Genomic DNA, 13,328 nt, shown 5'->3' with positions numbered 1-13,328 from the left:
TTTCCAGGTATCTTATTGCAGGGAGTCTGAGGTCCCGTCCCGTCCCCCCCGCGATGTCCTTATTCCCCTTTTATCTTCTCTTCCCACCTGCTGGAAAACTCTTTTGCTGTGACCTGGGTCCAACAGGTCCCGTTGTGTTGCGTTATCTCGGGGAGGTTTCTATTGCACACAGTTCCTGGGGTAGCCCTAATGCTTGTGCATTTCCTCCAGGAGCCAGTGTTTGGCTTTTTTGCTGTTCTACCTGAAAGGCTGTTTTGAACCTCACAGTGTTTTTCAGGAACACATACACAGCTGAACTTCAGAACGTCACATACAACGATAGCACATGCAATCCAATGAGACATTAATGTCTAGCAGATAAAGACTTTTAGACTGATACCTTACAAGACATACTTGATACCAAACATATCCTAATTATATGACCGTGGCGAATATTGGGGTGTCAGGGTGTCACACCCAGATGTTCCTCCCACTCTATCAAGCCCCCCAGTAAGACTGTCTGGATGCTTAGCCCCCATATTGCAGTTCCTCTTTGGACACCTACCCCGTGAGATCTGCTCCCTCTCTGCTCTGGTTTCACACAGAGCTGCCCTGCCCTCCCCACATAGTCACTCCTGTTGAGAGATGAATGGCCTTCTGCCCTTCAGCATATCAAAGCCTGAGCAGCGCTGGGGGGAAGCTTTCTGACATCTCTCCCACTGGCAGCTCTTTCCACGCTAACCTTCCTGTTTTTGTCTAATCTCTGCGGGGCATAGGAGGAGGCCAAGAAACTTGAATTCTTGGATCGTGTCATCCCCATCAGCAGGGCAGCCCTCACGAGGCACCCAGAACAAAACCTGGCAGCTTTTCTCTGCAAAGCCCTCCTTGTGGAGAAGATAAAGGTGAGTAAAACACACACTCGGGCTATGTTACTTGGCGGGTTTAGTGATTGGCCTGGAGAGCTCTGCAGATTTGTCTACCTTCAACTGCCAATCGCTGGATCGTGTTGGACGTTTGTCTGTTAGACTGAAGAGCCCATTATCAAGCATTTGCTCCCTGTGTAGATACTTACAGACTGTCATCAAGGCACCCTGTAACCTTCTCTTTGTGAAGCTGAACTGATTGATTTCTGGAGTCTCTCACTATAAGGACAGGTTTCAGAGTAACAGCCGTGTTAGTCTGTATTCGCAAAAAGAAAAGGAGTACCTGTGGCACCTTAGAGACTAACCAATTTATTAGAGCATAAGCTTTCGTGAGCTGTACGAAAGCTTATGCTCTAATAAATTGGTTAGTCTCTAAGGTGCCACAAGTACTCCTTTTCTTCTCACTATAAGGCATGTTTCCCAGTCCTTCAGTCACTCTTGTGGCTCTTCTCTGACCCCTCTCCAATTTATCAACATTCTCCTTGAATTGTGGGCACCAGACCTGGACAGAGGATCCCAGCAGAGGTCGCACCACTGCCAAATACCGAGGGAAAATAACCTCTCTAACAACTGGAGATTGCCCTGTTTGCACAGCCCAGGATGGCATAAGCCCTTTTGGCCCCAGCCTCGCACTGGGCGCTCCTGTGCACCTGATTACCATGACTGCCAAGTCTTTTCTAGAGTCACCGCTTCCCAGGTTAGAGCCCCCCATGCTGTGAGTGTGGCCTGCGTTCTTTGTTCCTGAACATGTCACTGTATTGAAACGGTTTCAGAGTAACAGCCGTGTTAGTCTGTATTCGCAAAAAGAAAAGGAGTACTTGTGGCACCTTAGAGACTAACCAATTTATTTGAGCATGAGCTTTCGTGAGCTACTCACGAAAGCTCATGCTCAAATAAATTGGTTAGTCTCTAAGGTGCCACAAGTACTCCTTTTCTTTTTGTATTGAAACGTAGGTTGTTCCCTTGCACCAAGCTTCCCAAGTCACCAGGTCACTCTGTATACACCAGTCTCCCTGCACAGAGCCCCAACACTCCGCAGTCAGTGCCCACTAGGGAACTAGCAACAAATCTGCTCCGTAGATTTGGAAAGTCTTTGCTCTGCGGCTCTGCAGAAAGCTTTCCGGAGCTTACCTCCCTTCCCTGAACGTGGGACAGCGTGTGCTGGTGGGTGGTCGAGTGGGCTGGGGCTCAGTTCCTCAGTGAGACCTTTGGGCAAAGCACTTCCCCCTCTGTGCCTCAGTTTCCCTCCCATGCCTTGTCTCATCCAGTTAGCTCGTGAGTTCTCTGGGGCAGGGACTGGCTCTCACTGTGTGTGTGCAGCACCTGGCACAAGGAGCCTGATCTCAGGCTGTGCCAGCTGCATCCCACCGGCAGCTCAGCGACTCCCTGTGGCTCAGAGGCTGGGCAGGCTGAGCCCTGGCACGTGGCTCAGTCTGCGCCATGGGGGGCTCTCTCTCAGTGCCGCTGGCGCCCTGCTCTCAGCTTCCCAGAAGCCTGCCCATCATGTCCTGGGAGCCTGAGGCCAACATCACTGCATCAGTCTCGCCTCAGCCCTCCAATCCGTGCGTGTCTCTTCTCTTAGCAAAGTGAAGCCACTGCTGCGGGGAATGGTGCTCACCGTCTGCTTCTCCAGCGTCTTCTCCCTGCCTCCAGCAGAGACCAACCAGGGCGTGGAGGCTGCTCTATTCAACAACGTAAGCCCCAAACTAGCCATGAGGAGCTGCCCCAAACCGAGGGGGAGTACTGCAAGTCACTTGTGTCCCTGCCCCCTGGGTTACCTGGCGCTGGCATAAGAGTGTAATGATCACAGCTCCTTGGCAGCGCTTCAGCTCAGGACCTGCAGTACCAAAGCACAAGGACAACCTCCACAGATAAAGGAGTAACTCCCTCATAGGGTAGCAGTAGTAGGCATTTATCCTTCACAGGCACTGGCAATTAGTGGGGAACAGACACTCCCTTCACAAGCACATTCATCCCCAGTGCATGGCTGGGGGCACAGGCCTGAGATCGATCGGCTGCTTGAGATGCACACAGGCCAGGGGAAGTGAAGCTTGGCTGGAAATCTCCCCTCCCCCTCAAATGTGGAGTCCTTCCTGGCTCTTCTCATGCGTTAGACTGTGTGCAGTGGCCTCCCTGGGGACAGCAAAAGCGGGTGGGGTCCTGTTGCCAGGAGGAGTTTGCAGTCGGTCCCCTGTGGGTACAAGTGAGTGGGTGAGCTGGAAAAGCTGGGGCTGCCATGGCCTGGGACGTGTCACACGCCAGGGCATTGGTTCGTCGCCTGGCTGGGTAACGCCACTTGCTGTGGTTTCTCCTCTGCTCTTCACGCAGACTCTGAACACCATGGATGAGCTGCTGAAGACCTTGGTGTGTGAGGATGAGAAGCGCAACCTTGTGGTGCTGCAAAACATCATGGAGGTGTGGAGGCATGGGGGCAGGAAGGGGACGAGTCCTGTAGCTGGGGTGGGGCTCTGGGACCAAGGCTCCATTTAATCCCAAGCATGGGACACCCCCGTGCCTTCTGCTCCTCAGAGTACATTCTAGACAAAGGTTCTTGGGCTGGAGGACCAAGTGCCCCCGCTATATCTGAAAAACGTCTGCATGGCATGGGGGTGGAGGAGGGCGGGATCTGCCATGTTCTCCACTGAGCCTCATCTGAGCCCGGGATTCATTTGTGTTCACCATGGGCCCCACCAATACTGGCCAGAGCCCAGAGCTAGATTCCCCCAACGTTCCAGTTCTGGGGCCACAGGAAGTTGATTCTGTGGGTGGTTTGTGCTCCAAAAAGAGGGAAATGTCCTCAGCAGATATTCGGTCTTCTCGATCCCAGAGCTTGGGAAGAAGGAATCACAGAAGTGCAGGGCTGGAAGGGATCTCAAGAGGTCATCTACTCCACCCCCTGCACTGAGGCAGGGCCAAGCATTCCTCGACCGTCCCTGAGGAGTGTTTGTTCAGCCTGTTTTTTTAAAACATCCATGATGGGGAGTCCACCACTTCCCTAGGTCACCTGTTCCAGTGCCTAGCCACCCTTCGACTTTTTCCAAATATTTAACCTCAATCTCCCTTGCTGCAGATTAAGCCCATTTCTTCTTGTCCTACCTTCAGAGGACGTGGAGAACAATTAGTCACCATCCTCTGTGAAACAGCCCTTAACGTATTGGAAGGGAGGGGGTTTGGGGAAAGGGATCCCTCCCACACACACACTCACTGACAGCAGCGGGAAGCGGAGCAGCCTGGCCCCAGGCCGCCTTACTCTGCCAGCTCCCAGCCACAGCACTCGGTTTCCCACCGCCGGTGAGTGCGGGGGGCAATCCTTTTGGAGGAGAGCGGGCTGGGACCATGTTACTCCACTTCCTGCCACTGCCAGTGAGTGTGGGGTCGCTGGGGGAAGAGGCTTGCGGAGAAGAGGTGGAATGGGGGCAGGCTGGGGATGGAGCAGGGGGGAAGGGGAAGAGGCAGGGCGGAGGGAGTTGTCTGGGCCCCCCCCCAGGGACGGCTCTGCCCTTTGTAGTGGGTGCAGCCTGCGGCGGGGCTGGCCGAGATATAGGGCGGGTCACTGGGGCTGGGGCTGCTGCATGTGCAGTATGCAGCCGCCTAGTGACACCATGAAATTTGGGGCAATTTGGTGCCCCAAATTTCATGGTGTCCTACGCAGGCACGTATGCCGAGGGACGGCCCTGGCTTCCAGCTCCCATAACCGTTGTCGGCTCGCCCCGGCCCCTCTTGTTTTGCAGGTGTGTTGGGACACCCTCAGGAGCGCGGTGGAATTCCTAAGGTGGAGACAGCTCGGTGCCCTCCTCCAGAAAAAGGAGCTTTGGCGAGGCTGTGACTGCCTGGTGAGGGAGCCCTCCATTGCCCGGCTCCGTGCCCACACCGAGCCCCAGCCCCGGGACCACACCTGGCCCTGGCTGTAGTCCCTCTGCGTGATCCCCCCAGCACAGGAAGGAGGGCCGAAAGCAGGACACTCCAAAGACCTGGAACCTGGCCTGCAGGATGGAAAGGCCTTTAATAACCTTGTGCTCCCTTGTTCTGGCTCCTAGGTGGCGTGCTACAAGGAGAGGGCAGAAACCTTCCTCTGCCAGACCATGGCCTTTGTGGAAAACCCGCAGGCTCCCATTAGAGAAGCGGCCATCAGGTTTCTAGGTAACCACAGAGCAGAGGGGTCCCTTAAGCAGAGGGGCTGGATCCAGTCCCAGGCTCTCCTCAGTCCCTGCCGGCAGCGAGAAGTAACCCCTGGGCTCCTGATTGCCGAATGAAGGCTCAGGGGTGTCAGAAACCCGCAGGAGCAAGCTCACCCCAAACTGCCCTGATCGGCTGATGGGCCCCTCGAACCCCACTGCTCCCCATGCAGTCCCCTCCCCCCTCCCCCACCCCACCATGGGCTCTTGGTAGTGGAACCTCAAGGCGCTGTGCTCTCCTTTGGCAGCCAGCCCCACAGCCATCCCTGGGGCCTCGCCCTCTCCCCTGGGGACTCAGGAGTGCGTCCTGGTCAGCGAGGGGCAGGGGAAAGCCCCACTGCTTGGAGGGTGACAGACGCTTTGACACCCTCGCTGGGGACGCAGGGATGTGACGAGCTGTTTGTGTGTGTAGGGCTCACTGCCCGGCAGCTGGACCAGCAGAGCCAGGAGAAGTTGGAGGCCATCTGCAACGGTGAGCGGTGTCTGCTTTGAGCACTGAGCGCTAGAGGGACGAATGGCCCAGGGCCGCGGGCTGGGTTCAATCTCCGACGCCAGCAATGTGATCTTGGGCGAGAGCCACAAAGGGTTGCAAAATGTAGATCCCCAAACCCCTGATCAGCTTCCCCCTCACCCTGTGGTGTCTGCTGGTTGGCATGTGCCCAGGCACTTACCCTGACCTCAGAGCTGTGGCCTGGCAAATCCCCAAACTGGGCCTGAGCTGGCTGGCCTTCGCAGACGATTGCCCCCCCACCCCCGCAACACAGCAAAGGTGGGGTCCTGCCTCCCCCCCTTGCACTCACTAGCCCAGGGTTTGTTGCAGTCACCTCCAAGTGGGGTGCCTGGTGTCAAGCCACTGCTCCAAAGGAGACTGAGGTGACGTCCGGTCATCTACCTCCCTGCTGCGTGCCCGGACCCCTGGGCCAGCGCAGGGCAGAGCAGCGTCTCCTCCACATTTGTTGGGGAAAAGGGGGGTGGGGGGGTGACATAGCTCAGGCTCCTCACTCCCAGAGCAGGTTCACAGCTGGGCCCCAACCAGAGCTAGAGAATGGCTGAGCTCTCTCCTCGGCATTTGCTGGAGGGCAGCAGGGCACCGGAAGTTAGGCATAGCCTAACAATGCCCAAGCCCCCTTTGTGAATCTCCCCCTCTCTGGGCTTGAGTGCCCATCTGTGCACTGGGGGGAAGGGGGAGCGTAAATACAGGCAGGGATGAGGCCATCAGATCCTGCAGGGACGGGGCAGTCCTAGAAATAGTGAGTGAATGGGTTTCAGAGTAACAGCCGTGTTAGTCTGTATTCGCAAAAAGAAAAGGAGTACTTGTGGCACCTTAGAGACTAACCAATTTATTTGAGCATAAGCTTTCGTGAGCTACAGCTCACTTCATTGGATGCATACTGTGGAAACTGCAGAAGACATTATATACACAGAGACCATGAAACAATACCTCCTCCCATCCCACTCTCCTGCTGGTAATAGCTTATCTAAAGTGATCACTCTCCTTACAATGTGTATGATAATCAAGTTGGGCCATTTCCAGCACAAATCCAGGTTTTCTCACCCTCCGCCCCCCACACACAAACTCACTCTCCTGATGGTAATAGCCCATCCAAAGTGACCACTCTCTTTACAATGTGTATGATAATCAAGGTGGGCCATTTCCAGCACAAATCCAGGTTTTCTCACCCCCCACCCCTCCTCCAAAAACCACACACACAAACTCACTCTTCTGCTGGTAATAGCTTATCCAAAGTGACCACTTTCCTTACAATGTGTATGAAAATCAAGGTGGGTCATTTCCAGCACAAATCCAGGTTTTCTCACCCCCCCCCACAAAAAAAAACAAAACCACACACACACAAACTCACTCTCCTGCTGGTAATAGCTTATCCAAAGTGACCACTCTCCCTACTATGTGCATGATAATCAAGGTGGGCCATTTCCAGCTCAAATCCAGGTTTTCTCACCTCCCCACCCCCATACATACACAAACTCACTCTCCTGCTGGTAATAGCTCATCCAAACTGACCATTCTCCTTACAATGTGTATGATTATCAAGGTGGGCCATTTCCAGCATAAATCCAAGTTTAACCAGAACGTCTGGGGGGTGGGGGGTAGGAAAAAACAAGGGGAAATAGGCTACCTTGCATAATGACTTAGCCACTCCCAGTCTCTATTTAAGCCTAAATTAATAGTATCCAATTTGCAAATGAATTCCAATTCAGCAGTTTCTCGCTGGAGTCTGGATTTGAAGTTTTTTTGTTGTAAGATAGCGACCTTCATGTCTGTAATTGCGTGACCAGAGAGATTGAAGTGTTCTCCGACTGGTTTATGAATGTTATAATTCTTGACATCTGATTTGTGTCCATTTATTCTTTTACGTAGAGACTGTCCAGTTTGACCAATGTACCTGGCAGAGGGGCATTGCTGGCACATGATGGCATATATCACATTGGTGGATGTGCAGGTGAACGAGCCTCTGATAGTGTGGCTGATGTGATTAGGCCCTGTGATGGTGTCCCCTGAATAGATATGTGGGCACAGTTGGCAACGGGCTTTGTTGCAAGGATAGGTTCCTGGGTTAGTGGTTCTGTTGTGTGGTATGTGGTTGTTGGTGAGTATTTGCTTCAGGTTGGGGGGCTGTCTGTAGGCAAGGACTGGCCTGTCTCCCAAGATTTGTGAGAGTGTTGGGTCATCCTTCAGGATAGGTTGTAGATCCTTAATAATGCGTTGGAGGGGTTTTAGTTGGGGGCTGAAGGTGACGGCTAGTGGCGTTCTGTTATTTTCTTTGTTAGGCGCGTCCTGTAGTAGGTGACTTCTGGGATCTCTTCTGGCTCTATCAATCTGTTTCTTCACTTCCGCAGGTGGATATTGTAGTTGTAAGAATGCTTGATAGAGATCTTGTAGGTGTTTGTCTCTGTCTGAGGGGTTGGAGGAAATGCGGTTGTATCGCAGAGCTTGGCTGTAGACGATGGATCGTGTGGTGTGGTCAGGGTGAAAGCTGGAGGCATGTAGGTAGGAATAGCGGTCAGTAGGTTTCCGGTATAGGGTGGTGTTTATGTGACCATTGTTTATTAGCACTGTAGTGTCCAGGAAGTGGATCACTTGTGTGGACTGGACCAGGCTGAGGTTGATGGTGGGATGGAAATTGTTGAAATCATGGTGGAATTCCTCAAGGGGTTCTTTTCCATGGGTCCAGATGATGAAGATGTCATCAATATAGCGCAAGTAGAGTAGGGGCGTTAGGGGACGAGAGCTGAGGAAGCGTTGTTCTAAATCAGCCATAAAAATGTTGGCATACTGTGGGGCCATGCGGGTACCCATAGCAGTGCCGCTGATCTGAAGGTATACATTGTCCCCAAATGTAAAATAGTTATGGGTAAGGACAAAGTCACAAAGTTCAGCCACCAGGTTAGCCGTGACATTATCGGGGATAGTGTTCTTGACGGCTTGTAGTCCATCTTTGTGTGGAATGTTGGTGTAGAGGGCTTACACATTGTAAGGAGAGTGATCACTTTAGATAAGCTATTATCAGCAGGAGAGTGGGATGGGAGGAGGTATTGTTTCATGGTCTCTGTGTATATAATGTCTTCTGCAGTTTCCACAGTATGCATCCAATGAAGTGAGCTGTAGCTCATGAAAGCTCATGCTCAGATAAATTGATTAGTCTTTAAGGTGCCACAAGTACTCCTTTTCTTTTTGAGTGAATGGGGTTCATTGTGACTTCTTGCCTGTGTCTGGGGGCTCCCCCAGCTGTGGGAGGGCAGTGGGGATGTTTAGTGAGGGTTGAAGGTTGTTCCTGCTAGTCCCCTGCTTCCCGCCTCCCAGCCTGCTGCCTTCTTGTCGCGGGCTGAGAGGTACAGCGCTGGCTTGCTCTGCCAGGGCTTTCCAGAGCACCATGGCTCTGACCTCCATTTCCTTCCTTTCAATCTTAGTCCTCAAAGGCTTCCAGCAGGACAGCAAGTCCTCTGTCAGGTGCCTGGCTTTGCAGACCATGCTGATCCTCAAGGCCTGCAAGAAACACCGTCCAGCCCGCACCAGCCTACGGACACTCTTGCACAGGATGAGACTGATGCATACAAGGGAGAACCCAGTCACTGAAGTTGCCCAGCTGCCCCAGTAAAAGCCAGCCTCCCTACTCTCGGGGTTTGGTGCACCAGAGCCCGCCTGGAGCAGGGTGGAACACATCATGCCGCACCATGGCTTTCTCCCCATTGGCCGCCTGCCCTGCCCAGCCACGTGAGTAGTTAACCACTCAATAGCTTTTATCACCATGTACTTTTTGACAGGTTTCCATGCCCCGTGTAGAGTTTACGTCCCGCCCTCCGTCCCCGTTTCCGGTCGTGTACTTTTTTGGCACCATCAGCCCTTTTGAACATTTCTTTTGTATTATTTTTCTGTGTTTGGCCGGGGGAAGGTTGCATGCTTGTGCTACAGTCAGGCAGGCAGAGCAGCAGAAGGTCCATTTGCCTGGCTCTTGATCAGGGCGGGGCAGCAACCAAGTAGGCTGCCACTCCTGACGGTGGGGTGGCGGGGATAGGGGAACCCAGGTCCTCCCGCTCCACTGCGTCCCCGCCCAGGGCCCTAACAGCAGGCTGTGTTTTGACATATTTCGAGAAAAAGTATGAACGAGTAGAAAGAGAGGCTGTAGGGGGTTCGCGGCTCCCTCCCCATCCGTGTGGGCGGGAGACCACGCCCCTCGCTACGATACTTCCGGGGTACCTTGGTTCAGGGGAAATAGCTCAGTGTTCATGGTTCTGGCCTGCAGTCAGGCCGACCAACGGTCGAGAGTCTGTTTGCCCGGGGCCCTCATTCAGGGCAGGGCTGCTGTCGAATAGGGGCTCTGGCCTACAGTCAGGCAGGCAGAGCAGCAGAAGGTCCATTTGCCTGGCCCTTGATCAGGGCGGGGCAGCAATCAAGTAGGGGGGCTCTGGCCTACAGTCCAGCAGAGCCGTCGCAGTCTGAGGGAGGTTAGCTCTCTGGTGGGAGAGTCAGCACAACCGTCTGACGTCCTGAATCAGGCGGGTGCCAGAGCAATCAGGCCTCCTGACAACCAAGTGGGGGGGCTGCTACTCCTGACGGTGGGGTGGCGGTGGTAGGGGAACCCAGGCCCTCTCGCTCCACTGCGTCCCAGCCCAGGGCCCTAACAGCCGTGGAGCGATCCGCCACTGCGTCAGTGGGGAAAATCCGACAGCAACACACTGGCCGGCTTGTAGTCAATAACACAGCTGAACCCAATTCGGCTGCCCTGGGCTCCTTGCTACACACCCATTCCGTGTGTACATGGGTTCAGGGGTGGCAGGTCTGTAGAAATTTTGGTGGTGCCCAGAACCCGCCCCTACTTCGCCCCCCACCTACCCAAGGCTCCGGGAGGGAGTTTGGGTGAGGAAGGACATCTGGGATGCAGGCCCTAGGCTTAGGCAGAGTATTGGGGTGCAGGATGCAGGCTCTGGGAGGGAGTTTGGGGATGGGAGGGGGTGCAGAGGGAGGGGGTGCAGGGCTGAGGGGTTTGGGAGGGGCTCAGGGCAAGAGTCAGGGTATAGGGGGTGAGGGTTCTGTTTGGGGCTGGGAGGTTTGGGGGGTTAGAGAGGCTCAGGGCTAGGGCAGAGGGTTGGGGAATGTAGGGAGATGAGGGCTCTGTCAAGTCTGGAGATGAGGGGTTTGTGGTGTTGGAAGGGGCTCAGGGCTGGGGCAGAGAGTTGGGGTGTGGGGGGATGAGGGCTCTGTCTCGGGCTGGAGATGAGGGGTTTGTGGTGTTGGAGGGAGCTCAGGGCTGGGGCAGAGGGTTGGGGTGTGGGGGGGATGAGGGCTGTGTCTAGGGCTGGAGATGAGGGGTTTGTGGTGTTGGAGGGGGCTCAGGGCTGGGGCAGAGGGTTGGGGGATGAGGGCTCTGTCTAGGGCTGGAGATGAGGGGTTTGTGGTGTTGGAAGGGGCTCAGGGCTGGGGCAGAGGGTTGGGGTATGAGGGGATGAGGGCTCTGGCTAGGACTAGGGATAAGGTGTTTGGGGTGTTGGAGGGGCTCAGGGCGAGGGTTAAGGGTGTGGTGGAGAGGTGAAAGCTCTGGCTGGGGGTGTGGGCTCTGGGGTGGGGCAGGGCTGGGGATGAGTTTGGAGTGCAGCCAGGCTGCTCTGGGATAGGGGTCAGAGAGGAGGACTCCCCCCAGCCCTTTCCCTGCCGGCAACAGCGAGCTCTGGGGGAGGACAGTGAGTGGCAGCCCCACCAGCTTCTCAGTGTCCCTGGCATCTGGCAGCCCCGCTGGGTCTCTGTCAGGATAGCACTCTCCGTTACGTCTATGCTTCCACAGTGGGGAAGAGACATGCTGCTCATCTGGCAGCTCTCTCCCTTCTGAGCTGGAGGCCCAGCCTTTTATAGTGACGCTTCCTGCCCCGCCCCTCTGCTGCCATGGGTGTCCCGGTTCTGCCCACCAGTGGGTGTTCGCAGCTCCCTCCCAGGCTGCCAGGGCAGGAGGCCACGCCCCCTCATGACAGAGGCCTTAAAGGAGTTTTAAAGGAAAGGAGTTTTAAAAAAAGAAAGATTGCTTCGCCTTAGAAGAAAAAAGGAAAGAAAGGTGATTTTAAATAGAAGGAAGAGGGGAAACTATAGAAAGCAACGAGAGAGGAGTGTGTTTTATAGATTAGTAAGACGGTGGTAAAAGGTTATTGTTGTTGGGACTAAAAAATAATAAGAGTAAAAAAATTGAAATCAATTTTAAAAAGCAAAGGCTCATTAAAAAAAAGAGGAAACTCTAAAGGAAGGTTGAGAAGGTCGGGTGAAAGAAATCACACGGCCGAAAAATGAGCTAGAGATCCTGTGTCAGTGACACAGGGCTGTGTAAAGTACAGAAAACAGAAAGAGAGAGAAAGATCCTTTTTTGTTACTAAGCAGAACACAGAGCTGTGGGAAAGATCCTTTTTTTGGTTAGTGAGAGAAGGAGAGCATAGAAAACAGGAAGAGATCCTTTTTGGTTAGTGAGACAAGGAAAGTATAAAGAAAAGGAGTCCTTGTGGCACCTTAGAGACTAACAAATTTATCTGAGCATAAGCTTTCATGAGCATCCAATGCGTTGGTCTCTAAGGTGCCACAAGTCCTCCTTTTGTTTTTGCGAAAACAGACTAACACGGCTGCTACTCTGAAACCTGTCATTATACAAGGAAAGTATAGCAAGCTGCAGGGGGGGCGGAGGGGGAGGGGGAAGAGAACTTACCCTTCATAGAATCATAGAATCATAGAATATCAGGGTTGGAAGGGACCTCAGGAGGTCATCTAGTCCAACCTCCTGCTCAAAGCAGGACCGATCCCCGACTAAATCATCCCAGCCAGGGCTTTGTCAAGCCTGACCTTAAAAACTTCTAAGGAAGGAGATTCCACCACCTCCCTAGGTAACACATTCCAGTGTTTCACCACCCTCCTAGTGAAAAAGTTTTTCCTAATATCCAACCTAAATCTCCCCCACTGCAACTTGAGACCATTACTCCTTGTTCTGTCATCTGCTACCACTGAGAACAGTCTAGAGCCATCCTCTTTGGAACCCCCTTTCAGGTAGTTGAAATCAGCTATCAAATCCCCCCCATTCTTCTCTTCTGCAGACTAAACATCCCAAGTTCCCTCAGCCTCTCCTCAAAAGTCATGTGTTCCAGACCCCTTATCATTTTTGTTGCCCTCCGCTGGACTCTTTCCAATTTTTCCACATCCTTCTTGTAGTGTGGGGCCCAAAACTGGACACAGTACTCCAGATGAGGCCTCACCAGTGTCGAATAGAGGGGAACGATCACGTCCCTCCATCTGCTGGCAATGCCCCTACTTATACATCCCAAAATGCCATTGGCCTTCTTGGCAACAAGGGCACACTGTTGACTCATATCCAGCTTCTCCTCCACTGTAACCCCTAGGTCCTTTTCTGCAGAACTGCTGCCGAGCCATTCGGTCCCTAGTCTGTTGCGGTGCATTGGATTCTTCCATTTTAAGTGCAGGACTCTGCACTTCTCCTTGCTGAACCTCATCAGATTTCTTTTGGCCCAATCCTCCAATTTGTCTAGGGCCCTCTGTATCCTATCCCCACCCTCCAGCATATCTACCTCTCCTCCCAGTTCAGTGTCATCTGCAAACTTGCTGAGGGTGCAATCCACACCATCCTCCAGATCATTCATGGAGATATTGAACAAAACCAGCCACAGGACCGACCCTTGGGACACTCCACTTGATACCGGCTGCCAACTAGACATGGAGCCATTGAGCACTACCCGTTGAGCCCGACAA

The 13,328-nt window shown here is 53.6% G+C and overlaps 1 protein-coding gene across 1 annotated transcript; it reads left to right on the top strand.

Annotated features, from left to right (window-relative positions):
* The first annotated feature begins 807 nt into the window (after nt 1-807).
* LOC311511548 (uncharacterized protein) lies at nt 808-5,203 on the top strand. The gene is made up of 5 exons (XM_084612230.1): nt 808-881; nt 2,485-2,596; nt 3,231-3,317; nt 4,634-4,735; nt 4,940-5,203. Exons 2-5 carry the CDS (start codon nt 2,510-2,512, stop codon nt 5,153-5,155), a joined length of 492 nt encoding a protein of 163 aa, XP_084468356.1. The 5' UTR covers nt 808-881; nt 2,485-2,509; the 3' UTR covers nt 5,156-5,203.
* Nucleotides 5,204-13,328: the final 8,125 nt, after the last annotated feature.

The sequence above is a fragment of the Lepidochelys olivacea genome (assembly GCF_965140295.1).
Source record: "Lepidochelys olivacea isolate rLepOli2 genome assembly, chromosome: 23".
Lineage (NCBI taxonomy): Eukaryota > Metazoa > Chordata > Testudines > Cheloniidae > Lepidochelys > Lepidochelys olivacea.
Note: the sequence above shows the minus strand (reverse complement) of the source record. Positions and strands in the feature narration are given on the sequence as shown.

Bases quoted from the DNA above. Each gene is read 5' to 3' on its own strand.
- LOC311511548 (XM_084612230.1), top strand. From the start codon at position 2,510: ATGGTGCTCACCGTCTGCTTCTCCAGCGTCTTCTCCCTGCCTCCAGCA. The intron at 2,597-3,230 runs GTAAGCCCCAAA...CTCTTCACGCAG, and splicing joins AGGCTGCTCTATTCAACAAC to ACTCTGAACACCATGGATGA. The intron at 4,736-4,939 runs GTGAGGGAGCCC...TCTGGCTCCTAG, and splicing joins GGCGAGGCTGTGACTGCCTG to GTGGCGTGCTACAAGGAGAG.